General features: G+C 42.7%; 1 protein-coding gene and 1 long non-coding RNA gene across 3 annotated transcripts in view; both read left to right on the top strand.

Annotated features, from left to right (window-relative positions):
• The window catches only part of RBM6 (RNA binding motif protein 6), a 177,038-nt gene extending 176,841 nt beyond the window's left edge, over positions 1-197 (top strand). The window contains exons 23-24 of one of the 2 annotated variants that reach the window (XM_019505132.1): positions 40-83; positions 124-197. In XM_019505132.1, the coding sequence (XP_019360677.1) occupies positions 40-67 (28 nt within the window). In that variant the 3' untranslated portion in view covers positions 68-83; positions 124-197. The other variant, XM_019505131.1, reaches the window with a different exon arrangement.
• An 8,960-nt stretch (positions 198-9,157) lies between these two features.
• Positions 9,158-14,789, top strand: part of LOC109288905 — a 24,395-nt gene continuing 18,763 nt past the window's right edge. The window contains exons 1-2 of the long non-coding RNA XR_002095253.1: positions 9,158-9,170; positions 12,006-12,009. This is a non-coding gene — a long non-coding RNA (uncharacterized LOC109288905). The remainder of the gene's footprint in view (positions 9,171-12,005; positions 12,010-14,789) is intronic.

The following is a 14,789-nucleotide window of genomic DNA, read 5'->3' as shown; positions in this document are numbered from 1 at the left end:
GTCCAATGAAACTTATCGGGATGCTGTCCGGAGAGTCATGTTTGCCCGCTACAAGGAACTTGAGTGAATCCGTGGAATTAATTTCTCTTATTCTCTCTCTCTCTCTCTCTCTCTTTCTCTCTCTCTCTCTCTCTCTCTCTCTCTTTGTCACATTGTCTCTCTTGAGAGTTTTGTTTTTGGTTTGTTTTTTTTTGTTTTTGTTTTTTTTAATTGTTAAAGGTTTTGCTGCTAGAATTTTTTTTAATAAAACTGAAAATTTGTCAGTGATTATTTCCATATTCCTTCTCCAAAATTCCATGCATTGCAAAGAGATTTCAATTTGAAACTTTTATGAAACTTTTCTTCCCAAAAGCATAACTCTCTCAAGGATTGGTACAGCCTTTTGGTTGAATGGGGCAGGATTGCGGGGGCAGAGTCTGGCTTCTTTATTCCTAGTGATGCTTTTATATTGTACAAAAAACTTTTTACCAGCTGTGCATGTGAAGAATCACTGCCCTGAAGTTGAATACCTTTCCACATTAGAAATGGAGGAGTTGAGATCCATCTAGTCCATTGTCCTTTCCACGACAGTAGCTGCAGAGGAAGATAACCCCACAGTTGACCAAGTTAATCCCAAGGGAATCTCCTCCTAACCCCCAAGAGGGATTTGCTCAAGCTCTGAAGCATGAGGTTCCTTTTCTGCAAGGACTTGGTTCAAATAGTTAATGTTCCCTGAGTCCTCCATTTAGCCATATAAACACATGACACATACAGGAAGATTGCTGTTCCTGCACCATAATTTTACCTCTTCCAATTTCACACCCAGTGGTTGTGACCTCCCAGTGGAAACTGTGAGTTCCCGTCAGCTACTTCCTCAGGTGTGGCCCGGTCCAACTTTCCATTTTGTTTTAGAAAATGGAAGGCTTATTGTTTTCGGGAGTACTTCACACAGTTTAATAGATTTTTTTTTTTAAACTGCTGATTGCCAGTGGTTATGAACATAGCTAAATTGTGCTGGGAGGCACTACGTTTGGGATTTCCGCCTTCAGTAGGGGGGATGGGATTTGAGAGGGGATAGTAAGAAACTTAACTTCCCCAAAGATCTTTTTCTGTCTTGGTGGATATGGTAATATGCAAGAGCAAAAGGCAACAAAATAAAAACCTTTAATCTCCTTTAATCTCCTGTGCACCCCTCTGCTGCTGATTGGCAGGAGGGAACCCGTTGGCGTCGCTGCTCACTCCCGATGGCTAGAGGCAAAAACTGTGGTTTTAAATATGCCATGGCTTTTGCCTCCCTTCCAGTCAGCAGCAAGTGGCAGGAAGCAAAAACAGCAGCATATTTTAAACCATCGTTTTCACCTCTTGGTCATCAGGAGTGATCAGGGAGACTGACAGGATCTCTCTGCCAATCCGTGCCAGGAGGTACATGGGGGGACTCCAAAATTAAAGGAACCACCATGCCACAAGCTGGGCCCATGATTTCAACCAAGCCCTGCTGATAAGACTTGTGTTAATTGTCTGAGGGTCTGCAGACTATATCTAAAGGGTCTGTGAAAGTTGAATGTGTTCAACAAAAAGTATGTGAATACCCACACTTACGATTCAAAGGGTTCTGCACATCCATTTGAAATTTTTTAGGGGTCTACAAATGAAAAAAGGTAGAAAACCACTGGTTTAGTGAGTGTCAGGTATTGGAAGATGGGCTAGTAAAAAAAAGAAAAACCCTAAAATTGAAGAAATGAAGAATTTAAGCACAATGAACATCCTGTCCAAATTCACACAGCAGGCACTGAAAGCTGAGCTCTGTTAAATATGCAAAACTGAATTTTAGTTGACAATTTGCATGATATTCCACAACCCAATGCAAGATGAGACGGGGGGCCAGTTAAAAAAGCATCAAGACTCTCAGACAACTCTTAAAGGACTAAGAAATGGATATCCTGATAGTTATTGTTTGTGGGTTTTGGACTATACTAATAAGAGTAAGTTGAAGACTTGTCTGGTGAATTGAAAATGAAGCTGATTTGAAGAAGCTTGGTCAAAAGAGAACTCTCTGCAGCTTTTGCAGTCGAGACATTCCATAGCCCACTGGGAAAACATTAACTTGACGGTGACTATAGGCTTAAGGCTGCAAGAATAGGCAGTTGCAAAAAATAACTTTGAAAGTGGGTAAGGACTCAGTTCTACAACACTCACTGATGGTTAAATAATAAGGCTGCCTAAATGTTTAAAGCCACCTAGAGGGAAATAAAAGACTGGGCGTAACAAACATTTTTTTCATTCATAATGTCACCAACTTAAAAGAATAGAGTGAAACATTTCATATGGTGCAGGCAGTTGTACTTTTCCTACTGTATGATTTTAACATTAATGAAAGAAACTGCATAAACAAAAGATAAGAAGCAATGTGTTTATTCAGCTACAACCTGGACATCTTGATAGTTATTGTTTGTGATTTTTGGAATATACTCATCACTACATGTAAATGACAAATGACTAATTTACTTACTTTTGTATCATTTTTCCATAGTCAAACACAAGTGAAAAGTAAGCTGCCATTTTCTGAGGGGTGTCTTGAACCTAAAAAGGTTGATTACTAGCATTACTAGTGGTGTCGTTAAAGGTTTGCAGGTCTCCCAAGTCAAAATGCTTGCATACATATGTTTATAAACAAGAACCTGTTACAACTGCCAATATCCTACCTCATTTACCCTTACATTTTAAACAGACAGTTGATAAGAGTTCATTTGCTTCTTAAATATGGCATAAGATAAATAAGAGGAAGATAAATCATATTATCAAATGTAATGCTTTGGTTTTGTGAATGACACTTCAGCTATTTTTTGCAGTATTCCTCATCCAAATAAAATTATGGGCAATTAAGAGACCTGGGAAAAGATTTGTTAGGGAAATAATCAGCCTCCATTTGGCATTGTTTTTAAAAATCTCCAACATTAGTGGAACATGAATTTGCCTGCCCAGATAGTTATATCTGCAGTTAAATCACTTAAACCAGTAGTGCTCAACCTTTTTGGCCAGATGGGCAGTGCTGAAAAATGTTGGCTCATCACTAGTTATATGACAGCTTTGTTTTGGTTTTGTTAAAACAACTCTGGGTGTCAGGACATGCCAGGCCAATTTTTTTGGACTTGTCATACAATAGAGTTTGCTTTTATACAAATGAGGCAATGAGGATGGAGCCACAAGGACTTAAAAGCCCCAGGAGCAGAGTTCAAGGGAGGTGGGAGGTAGTGGTAGTGTGAGAGAAGCACAGAATCTGACCCTCCCCACCTCAAGGTTTGAAGAAAGATAAATTTGGGGGTTTGATTGTTGTATGCTTGTTTTGTTGTTTGCTTCATTGAGTGAGGACAAGGTTAGCCTGTGTAAAATAAACTGAGCACAGAGCTGACTGGCCTTGATAAGGAACCTGGGTGAGTGACCTGCTTACAGATGCAAGTCGCAAAGGAAAAATAGACTGGAAAACATGATATCCATGTTCAGCTTGGGAGGCCGGGGAGGGGGGATGTAAGGGGGACAGCTTTCAAGAGGCCTTTTTGAGAGAGAGTCTAGTGAAGTGAATTATTTTTTCACTTTAAAAACAAAATGGGTGGAAATATGCACACTTCCACAAGGTGTTGTTTATGCTAGTTGGCTACTGTTAGTGTTGTTCTTCTCTTTTTAAAGTAACACAGTTCTACATGCTTTGATATAAATCAGTCTTCTATGCAGGTGTCCTGGGGTGTTAATTCATACTTTGCAGCTTGCAATGGCTTCTGTGGCTCTGCTGGAGACCTTGGAGGACTTCACTCCCATGAAAACTAAGTAAAACCATGTACTTTGAAAGCTCAGTTTTCTGAAAGCAAGGTTCCATATCTGAAGCTAAGAACCAACCCAGTGATTCTCAACCAGGGTGCTGGGGCAACATGACTTCTGAGGATGGACTGAAAGAGCTGGAATGATTTAGTTTGGAGAAGAGAAGGCTGCAGGGGATGTGATAACAGCCTTCAAATACCTGGAGGGCTGTTATAAAAAGGATGGAGATGAACCATTCTCTGTGGCCACAAGAGACAGGACAAGAAGCAATTATCTCATATTGCAGCAAGGGAAATGTAGGCTGAATAATGAGAGTTCTTCCTAATATTAAGGTGGTTAAGCATTGGAACAGACTACCTAGGAAGGCTGTGGGATCTCCATCGTTCAAAGGCTTTAGAAGCAAGTTAGATGAATACTTGTGTGGGATGGCTTTGTCAGGGATGATCCTGCCTTAAGCAGGGAGTTAGACAGGATGACCTTGAGGTCCCTTCCAGTCCTACTCTTCTAGGATTCAAGCCACTGCTGGGAAAGTTTGAATGGTAAACTCAAAGGCAATGTTCTGCCTTTTAGTAACATGCAAGTATAATTTACATGAGGATAACAACAATACCAAATGTTGATATCCAGTATTGAACTTCTATTGAGTGAGCTTGGATTGGAATGACCACTTGCATAAATCATAGCAGAAATAGTCTCAAGATTTCAAAATTGCAAGATAAAATGTAACTGATGTTGAAAATCAGTTGGGAAATAATTTAAACATGGAAGGATTTGGGCTTGTAGATCACAGCTACAGAAAGCATTTGGGAGCAAAAAGACCAAACACTAATTAAAGCCACAAAGTCATTAATAGAGTCCATTATCAGTCACTAATTTTCAAAAGAGACTATACTCCCTGAAGCCAATGGAAGGCACAGCCTTGTCTGAGGGCTACATGCTTTGGTTGGCAGGACTTTACAAGACAATATGATGGCTCCAATTTAAACTGGGCATCTAAAAATACAGATGAGTTAGACATGTAGCCTTGACCCCAGGAAAGTCAGGGTTTGGATGAAAAATATAAGAGAAAAAATAAATGATGGACAGGCTAATACAGACTAGTAGTATCTCATATTTGTGAATTATACTTTGTAATCATAAGGGCTCAATTTGGCAATATTGAAAAAATTTGGACTTCCTAGAACTAAAAAGAATTAACTGTATTTTTTAATTAAAAAGGAACATATCTCTAAGTACCTGAATGTAACAATACCCTATTTACTCAAATATAAGATGAAATGTGTTTCTCCAACCTGCACATAAGTGAAAAAGCCCCATGCCTTTTATTTGCATATCAGCAAACCTTCTCCTTTGCATACATTGTCTAACATTAAACTTCTGCTTCAAGCAGCATGGGCTCAATCATGGACATCAATTATGAAATAGAGTAAATGCAGCCTACACTGAGCATGCCCATAAAGTACCTGGCCCACACTGGGCGAACACTGATGGGGGAACCTTTTATTTTAACTTATTTATCATGAAAGCATCAAAACTTAAAATCTGCTTCCATCAGCTTCTAAAATTTGACAGATAAGACCAACAGAACCATAGGACATTTTTACATTATCCAATGAATTCCCTCCTTCCTCAAATTCCCATTAATCCAGGGGCCTGGATATCTTTGTTTCTTAATACTGCATTAGTCCTTGTCACTTTCTAGGTTTGTCTATTAACACTTTATCAGTCACCCTTTATCCCATCTTTTAGCCCCTATTGTGCCTTTTTCTAGCCAATCCCACATCTGTGGCCACCACTTCCCCACCTCTCAGGCTTCCCATGTTTTCATCCTATCAGATCTACTAGGCATTGCCGTTCTTCTTTTCCATAAATCCGTCACTTGCTTCTTACCTAGTTCTCTTGTGTCCCACCAACAACACCACCCCAGTTTGCTCATGCCCAAATGCAAGGTCTCTTCTACAGAATGTTCTAGTTGCAAGACTACTAAGTTTCTTGCCTTTCACAATGCCATGCAGAAGCTTACTGTGGCCTTCCCTACTCTTTCTCTCTTCTTCCTCTGGGTCCCACTCACGCTTTGCACAGAACCACTTCTTTCATGAGTTGGCTCTTAGCACCCAGCCGCTGTAGGAGTTTCTCTGCCTTCCCAGACTGTTCTGATGAACTGACACTCCCACATCATATGCCATATACTTCTGGCCCTGCAGCACGTTTGTCTGGGGCATTCCACTGTTCTACGCATTCCCCAAGTGTAATGAAGCACCCGTACGAGAACAACCCAATGTGCTAGCAGCCAACCAAAGTCCTGGTTCTGCTTCTGTAAACTTTTGTCAAACACCCCCCTCCAAATTGTCTATGCTTCTTCCCCTATAAGTCGCCCTGCTGGGGACACGGACTCCTTTTCCATAACCTAGGCCTTGATTTTTTTTTTTTTTTATCGTCCATCAACTATGTTGCAACTATTGTCTACATCCCATACCCACACACAAATTTCACAATCTTCTATATTAACAGCATTATCGTGGTCCAGGCCCATGACAGTGACCTTTTACATGAATTATATTCATGCAATAATGTCCCTGCACAGTGCGGGACATAGACAGCCCATTTGGTACCCCCCTTTTATCCCTTCTGTGCAGCTTACACTGACATATGTCACATAAACAAACAGAAACACATCTGGGAAGCCCCATCCTTTATTCACTTTCTCCTTGTATAGTGTTGTTCTCCTAAGACTTTCACTTTTGGTTTTCCAAAAGAATACCATCAGTTCCCATTGAATCCTACATGCAGTGGTCCACAATGGAGGGAACACCACACATACATACACTATGACTGGGAGTACCACGTTCTTACTTACATTTACCCATTCTGCTACCGACAGCTTGCAGTCATACCATTTCCCCAGTTTCTGTCTCACCTTCCCTTTCACCTTCTCCAAGGCCACTTCACCTGTTAGTAACATATCCATCTCCACTCCTAATACCTTGATTTGGTCCACTGTGACTTGTAACCCCAGTTTTCCCATAAAGTCTTGCAAAATTGTGCCAGGAGCCTGTCATTCCCTAGGGACTTTCCTGTTCTGAATGTCCAGGTTCCCTCCCATAGTTCCTCCAATACCGACATCTTCTCCAGCTGCTGCCTCTCATTTTCCTTCAAGCTTGCCTCTCACCCTGCCCAAAAGGAATCAAGGGCTCCCTGATGCAAAACTCTGCTGAAGTATAAATGTTGGTAAAATTCCTTCACCACGCTCAGTATCTCTTCTGTCTTTGTTAGCCATACTCCCCTCTCAACCTACACTGCCCTTATACTTTTCCCCCACTTTCCTCTAGGCAAACTAAGAGAACCATTCTTCTTCTTCTTCCACTTAGGTGGCCTTTGCAAGGAAGATGTTTCCTGTCCTTTCTCTCTAAATCATTCCTTCAGTAGGTTGTTTGTGTCCCTAATTTCCTCTGCTACTGGGAATCACTTCTCCATGTGTCATAGGAGATGCTGCAGTCTCATAAACCTTTTTTGCTTTTTCTAGGCCCTTTTCCCCAAATTCTGAAAAAAGGCTTATATTCTTTCCTTAACATCTTCCCACCATCTCACTCAGTTTGTATAGCATATGTTCCTTTAATTACTCCCCATTCTCCATAGTGGCTGCCATAATATTTGCACCTTGTTAGTCTTCCAATAGTCTCATATTTAACTTCCACTGCCCTCTGACTGGCATTGCTTGCTCTCTCACTCCCATCACTTCCTCAGTAGCAGGTGGTCTGACAGAGACCTGTCTCTCTGCTTCTTGAAATTTCCAGTTTACAGACCCAAAAGTGAAGTGTATGCAGGACTATAAGTAGCCCACCACATTCACTTTAATAAACCTACTCTCAAGTCCAGGCACTGCCTTTTGGGTGGCCTGTAGTTTATACTCCCATACCGTCCTTTCTAGTACCCATGAGGACTAGCTAATCCTTAGGTGTTGCTTCCCTACCTCCAGTATGCAATTAATCTCCAACCAATATTAGGGGCAGTACTCCCAGTAGGAGGGTTGTCAGTTCCTCCAAGAGGGCACAGCATGCCTCCTGCTCTGCCAGTGCATAAATGTATGCTAAACCTTCCTTCTCCCTGATCACCTGTAATGCTCTTCCCCCAATTATCTCCTGATAGCCTATTAGTCCAACTGTGGATCTTTAATAAGTGCTGCCAACACCTACTGCTCTGTTCTCATTACTGCCCAGCCACACAGATGGACCGTGCTTCCATCTTCCTATGAGGCTTTTATACTCTCTCTGTCCCAGCGTCCCAAATTCATGCAGGCATATCACGTCTGCCTCCATCTGGTCTAAATACTGGCCCACCCACACCCATTTTGCATGGCTGCTAATACTCCTTACAATAACCAGTGTTAGCATAATAAGACTATTTATCCCAAGATATTGCTCACCATCCTCTAAGTCCAGTCTATGCACTGAGGTCTAGGTCTGCTCATGACTCTGCTTTTAATTCCAAACTCAAGAGCGATCCTTCCTTCTATTCTTGTGTTATCCTCCTCTGCCTTCTCCTTTTATCATGTCCATTGCACACCAAGAAACTTGGATTTTGCCTTCCTCTAAAAACTATACCCCAGCAGGGCTTTGGCCTCTTTCTACAGGACCCAATGAATCTAAAAGCTGTAGGGTTAGGAGTGGGCTGGAGTCATAGGGGGACTCGTGTTGCCTATTTATCTCCTTTTTTTCCCTCCTGCAGCTCCAATTCCTCTCAGACACCTGCCACTCTGGTTTCTGCTTCACGCATCCTCCACACCACTCCATATCATCATCCTCTTCCTCCTCCTCCTCCCTACCATTTTCCTTAACCTTTCTTATCTCTGTTGTTCCTTTCCCCAGTCCTCCTATTACACCCTCCCAACTTCTGTCTTAACCTTTCCCTCTCTCCATCTTCTCTACTCCATTCAACCCCGCCTCTTCTTCCCTTCCCCTTCTGTTTTCCTTTTCCTTCTCCTATTCCTTCTGTCCTCTCTTCTTCTCCATTCAACTCCATTTCCCTCTCTCCTCATGTCCTCGTTTCTCTCCCTCCTGACTTTCTCCTTTGTGAGCTACATCTTTTCTCCACCTCTGGCCTATTTTTCCTTGTCTCATCTAATTCCTCTTCTCTCATCTGTGCCCCTGTAGTCCCTCCCCCTGCCCTCCCTGCTCACTTTCCCCTGCCATACTCTCCCCACCTTGCCTTCTTTTGACTGTGTTTGCAAATGATCTTGGTCAGGTGTGGAACACATGACCTGATTTTCCGTGCAAATTATACTTCCATTCCTTTTTGCACTCTCACACACCATGACTCTTCTCTCTACATGCCGTGCAAATCTCGTATGGGCAGACCATTGAAAAACGTCCCTCCCCTTTGTACCTCAAATATAATTTTGGCTGCCTATAGGGCCCTAAGGTAATTCCCAGAAGCAGGTGTAATACCCTGCCTGCCCCTACTGAGTCCACCCAGAGCAATACCCAGTCTATACTCTGTCTGGGTCTTGGACATTGTCCACGTTCTCCATTCTCTCACAGTGCCTCGATAGCCAAAATTTTATATCCTCCTCCTTCTCCTCTTCAATAGTTTGCTACATCTTAATTGTGACTACTCTTTCTTTGGTATCGACAGCTGCAAACCCAAAATGTGTCAGGATGGGGTCTTCCTGACATTCCTTGTAGGTCTTGCAGAATTTTTGGTATGCCATCTCATCCCTGATGTAGAAGGGAGATCCTTATGTTGGGGAAAAATCACACCTTTTTTTAAACCAACTTTTGAAGCTGGCTTAAATAACTGCTTCTCTTCAGATTTCTCGCTGAAAGGTAAGGTGGATCTTGGCCCTGTCCATATCTGTCACCGGTTTAATTAAAAATCACTAAGAGGATGACTTGTGGTACACAAATGAAACTGTTTATTAAAGAAACACAGAACAGCCACTACTTTGTTAATATACAGGACAACAGTAACACCAGTAACAATTAACACTAAGTATAAATTCTATAAATCCTTTAACTGGAACAAAGAGACAGCAATCACGAGATGTATTTATTGGATAACCGCTGTTGGCGGTGGCTCTGTCCGCCTCTTCAGGCTCAGTGCCAGGGCTTACCTTACTCTATTACCAATCACTGGTCTTTTATAAGGGTATATGACAGAAAGGATAGCCCAAAACAGTATCCCTTCCCAAGGTATGGGTAGGGTACTCACCAAATACTCGGTGAGGCTGCTACCAAAGCCCTTAAGCTCCTGACGGGAAAATGCCAGGGAGCCCACCTCTGACTGAGTATAGCTGCATGCTGAGGAGTAGTCTCCGACTGCTCCAGGGATCTTTGCTCCTTGCATAGGACCCAAATTCTGCAGAGGACCCACTCACACCAGCTGTCACCCTCTCTCAGTCTCTTCAATCACTGTCTCTAACAATCCTTACAGGCCCTCATGCATTCCTATACAGTCTCTTCCACAAACGTACACTTCCCCCCTCACACGCGCACAGACACACATGCATGCACACACCAAGCCCCTCACTCAGAGACCTTTTAAAGGGCCAGTGCACACGGCTCTTTGGATGGTGCACTCATCCCCAGAATGTGCACATTGCCCTCTATCCATTATACTTAAGGGTGTTGTATGGAAAATTACAAGACTTAGGACCAGCATGACATCATTTGTCCTACTTACAGTCTCACCTGTGAATGACCTTACCAGCTTGAACTGTCCTGGTCCCATAACTTACCATGAGCCATCCATGAGCATCTTAATTTGCTCTCAACACTTACACAGAACTGCTTCTTTCTCCCTGTTCTCATCCATTGTCCTCCACCAGGTGCAGTCTCTCCTCTCTTTCTTTGACACCATTTCAAACATTGCTGCTGCATTCACTCTCCGGGCTGCCTTGTCCCTCCCCATCCCATAGTCTCATCTGCATATAGATTTTTGGAGGGTCCCCAGGCTTGCAACAAGGACATCTGGTTCCACTCATGAGTGGAGGTCTAATTAGCACATGGATCCTTTGGGGAGGGGAAGAAAGGGTATCTGGACTACAGACATATACTGAGGAGTGCTGGGCTGTGGGGTCACAATGGCTTGAAATGCCGTTGACTATCACCTGGACAAGGGGGAAGAGATTGATGTCATATATCTTGACTTTAAAAGAACCTTCCATCTGGTATCCCATGATCACCTCTTAGCAAAACTGGCTAACTGCGGCCTTGGCCTCACCACTATCCGCTGGCTGGGGAATTGGCTCTGTGGTAGGACCTAGAGGGTGGTGGTTGACAGAAGTCAATCATCATGGTGTGCTGTGACTTGGAAACATGCAGGCTCAGGGGCAATCTGGTGGCCACCTATAAGTTTATCAGGGGTGACCACCAGGATCTGGGGGAATATCTGTTCACCAGAGTACCCCAAGGGATGACAAAGTCAAACAGTCACAAACTACTCCATGACCGTTTCAGGCTGGACATAAGGAAGAACTTTTTTACTGTCCGAGCCCCCAAGGTTTGGAATAGACTGCCGCCAGAGGTGGTTCAAGCACCTACTTTGAACACCTTCAAGAAACATTTGGATGTTTATCCTGCTGGGATCTTATGATCCCTGCTGACCTGCCCCTGGGGCAGGGGGATGGACTTGATGATCTTCCAAGGTCCCTTCCAGTCCTAATGTCTATGAATCTGTGAAGTCATGAGCCTTTTGACTCAGTACAAACTATGCATGGTATTCAATGTATCAGTTCAATGTATCAGTAGGAACAAAAGTGCTGCTCAAAGTGTGTTTATGGAGTGTCTGTACTGAAACTTGCAGCAGTTTCAACACGCCAAAATGCATAAATTCTGGATGAACTTATCCATAGTAATTTGCATATATGCAAGTTACTATGGGTGGGTATGTTTATTATAAAGTCAGTTGGTTTTTTGTCCCTTGCATTTCAAAATAACAAGGTGGGAAGTGGGGGCAGGCAACTGCTGCAGTTCTGACTCTGGCATTGAGTCTGGGTGCAGGCCATAGTTAGACCCACAGCAGTCCCTGTCCCCCTCTACTTATTCTCTGCAGCTTCTGCTCTTCCCTCTGTCCTCCCACCTTCCCCCCTGACTGTCAAATATAAAACACAAGCTCACTCCCGTCCCACTTCCCTTCCACATTGTGCTCAGGGTGGGAACAGGACCTGGGCATGGACTGACAGTAAGGGGGGACAGGAAGGCTGCATGGGGGGAAAGTGGGGTGAGGTCAGAGGGCAAGGGGGACACCCCACCCGCCACTATTTTCCTTGGTTTGGCAGTGGGAGGGAGAATTCAATACAACCCTCCATAATTAGATTCAACACCTGGAAAATTATAGCAAATTTAAAAATTTTCCATATATAGAATCTAATTATTGGGGGGTTGTCTTATATTTGAATAAATATGGTAAGTAATGAAACAACTGTTGCTGAAAGATATTAACACTAATCAGTACATAGTACATTTAAGAATTTTTATACCACATATCCGGCAGAACCTAAATTCTTCTCAAGGGGTACATAAACATTTTACGGAGACCTAATTTTTACATTTATAAAATGAAAAAGTGTTCTATGAAATTTAAACTATTAAATTCAATATTTTTCTCTGATTCATGTCTTAATGGATTCCCTTTGTCTTCATGATAAGCATGATGCCTGAAATCAAGAGCAGAATTCATTGTTATACTAGTAGTTTAAAAAAACCCTCTTGTACTGTAATGACTCTATAAAACCTCAATTTTAAGTAGCCTGCTCTCTCTTTTCCCACATTTTCTCTTTGATTGCTGTTCTTTGTACTTAGATATGAACAGGGCAGCTTCCCGGGCCAAAAATGCTGACCTGCCACATGCCAAAAAATCCAAAAATTCTTGTGGTGGAGAAAATTGCCCAAGATTTCATGGCAGTTTCCTGGGGCCAACAGCCCAGACATGCAGGGCAGCTCCCTATGGCCAAAACGCTGACCTGCTGGGTGCAGAAAAGTCTGAAAATTCTGGTATTTATACTTTAAATAAAATACATATACAAACACAAACTACTGTAAGATTTTTTCCTGTGATTTCAGTAACCACTAGATGGCAACATGAAAAGGAATATTGATACAACTTAAACTAAAAAGAATTAGCTCACTATACTATATAAAACAGATAAGTCTAACATCCAATGTTATAGTGCTTCTATTGCAATTCAATATTATGTAAAGATGAAAAAATAACTGCTATTAAGACAAAAAGTCAAGGCATTTAATTTTGTCAAGAAGTTGAAATAAGTTGTAATTGGTTCAATGTCTCGGCACTGATAAAATGAGGTACTCAAATTATACAAATTATACCTGTGATAAATTAGGTTTCAGACTTGACATTCACATGAGAACTCTGGTAGACGTAGTTAAAAACCCATTCTGCCAGGCAGATTTCAACTGTCTGAACAAACAAACTCCTCCTCTTCCTGGATTCTCCTCCCTCATTCAGTACACACCTTCCAGTTTTCCTAACAAATGAAATGTTGGTGCTAAAGAAAACAAACTCCTTTGACACAGCTCCTGTAAATCTGTGAAGCCTGTGCACCCTTTGCACAGAATGAAGCATATCTAAGAGCCATAAAAGGTCAACAGGAAGGAAACACTTTGGGTGTGTACATCATGGGAATTCGAGGGTGGTTGCCCCTCTATAGCTGTTATCTTCTCTAGTCTTCACTGATATGGATTCCTTTCTTGGTAAGGGGAGATGGACTGGGTTGCTCTGCTTCCAGCAGGAGCAGAGCTGGAAACAAATCCAGTCCAAGCAGTGGTGAGAGGCACCATGGCAGCCAGGTGTTCTGGAGCTGGAGGTCTTGCTCTGCCCTCATAGACAGTGAGTTTGTCCTTCCCTCAGCTCCTAGTCCTGCCCCTGCTCACCAAAGCCTCTATCTGTGCAAGTGAGGGCAGTCATTGCAGGTTTTTTGCTTTAATGTGCAACTACTCCAGTAAGCTGAACAACACCAAGCTGATTAAAATTTGTGTGGCTTTCAGCCTAAGGTGTAACAAGGCCCTTAAACTGGAAATAAACACATGTTCAAATGCCTAAGAACAATAATTTACCATGATGATAGGAGTCGGTTATATATTTGGAGCTCAAAGGCCCTGATTCTCAGTTGAACCACTCTAACATTTTATAGCAGAAAACCACTTGTACTGAATTTAACCGATGGAAAAATCTTAAGGAAAAACATCCTGAACAAGCAGCTACTACTGTGTTAATCACCAATGTCATTCCTATGCCTTAGATAAACATTTACTTCCACTGCAAATGAGCCTTGACTTCCACTGAGAAGGAATCCTGCTTGGGAGTCAAGCTTCTCTCTCTTAAGGAGAGGCAAGTAGGGATTTTCTAAATTGTCAGCCAACCAACAAGTTGGATGGCTCCCCTCTAATTGCTCTTATTAAAGGTTTAAAATTTAATTTTAAATCTTTAATAAAGGCAATTGGAGGGAAATCTTCAATGCTACTGCTTCCTCAGGGCAGAGTGAGTGCTCCAACCCTGGAGCGCTTGACAGTCACAGTGCCTCCCACCACCTCTTGGACCAGATCTGCTCCTGGTTTTGCTCCTGGCCTTGTTACAACTTAGGCTTGCTAGGAAGAGGTGCCTCCAGGGGACTAGAGGAAGGAATTGTAACATGCACTACAATTCCAGAAGGCTGTAGGGAATGGGAGGAAGCAGAAAAGCAGTGATAGAGGGTGGGATACCACAGCTGGGAGAGGCAAGGTTGGAGACTCAGAAGGAGCAGCAGAGCAAGGACTGTGAGCTCCAGCAGCAGGGCTCAGACATAGGAGTCCTTGCAGATAACTATTAAGCATTTCTGGGACCAGAAGTTGTCTGGAAGTCCCTCTGGAGTTGTGGGAGGGTTTAAGGTTTCTCAAGTTTTTTCCAAGGGAAGTGGTGCTGGCCCCTACCCTGGGGGTCTTTAAGAAGAGGCTGGATGCCTACCTGGCTGGACTCGTTTGAGTCCCATTTCTCTTTTTGGG

Source organism: Gavialis gangeticus, unplaced genomic scaffold (assembly GCF_001723915.1).
Source record: "Gavialis gangeticus isolate Ggan-Ray unplaced genomic scaffold, GavGan_comp1, whole genome shotgun sequence".
In the NCBI taxonomy this organism is placed as follows: domain Eukaryota; kingdom Metazoa; phylum Chordata; order Crocodylia; family Gavialidae; genus Gavialis; species Gavialis gangeticus.
Note: the sequence above shows the minus strand (reverse complement) of the source record. Positions and strands in the feature narration are given on the sequence as shown.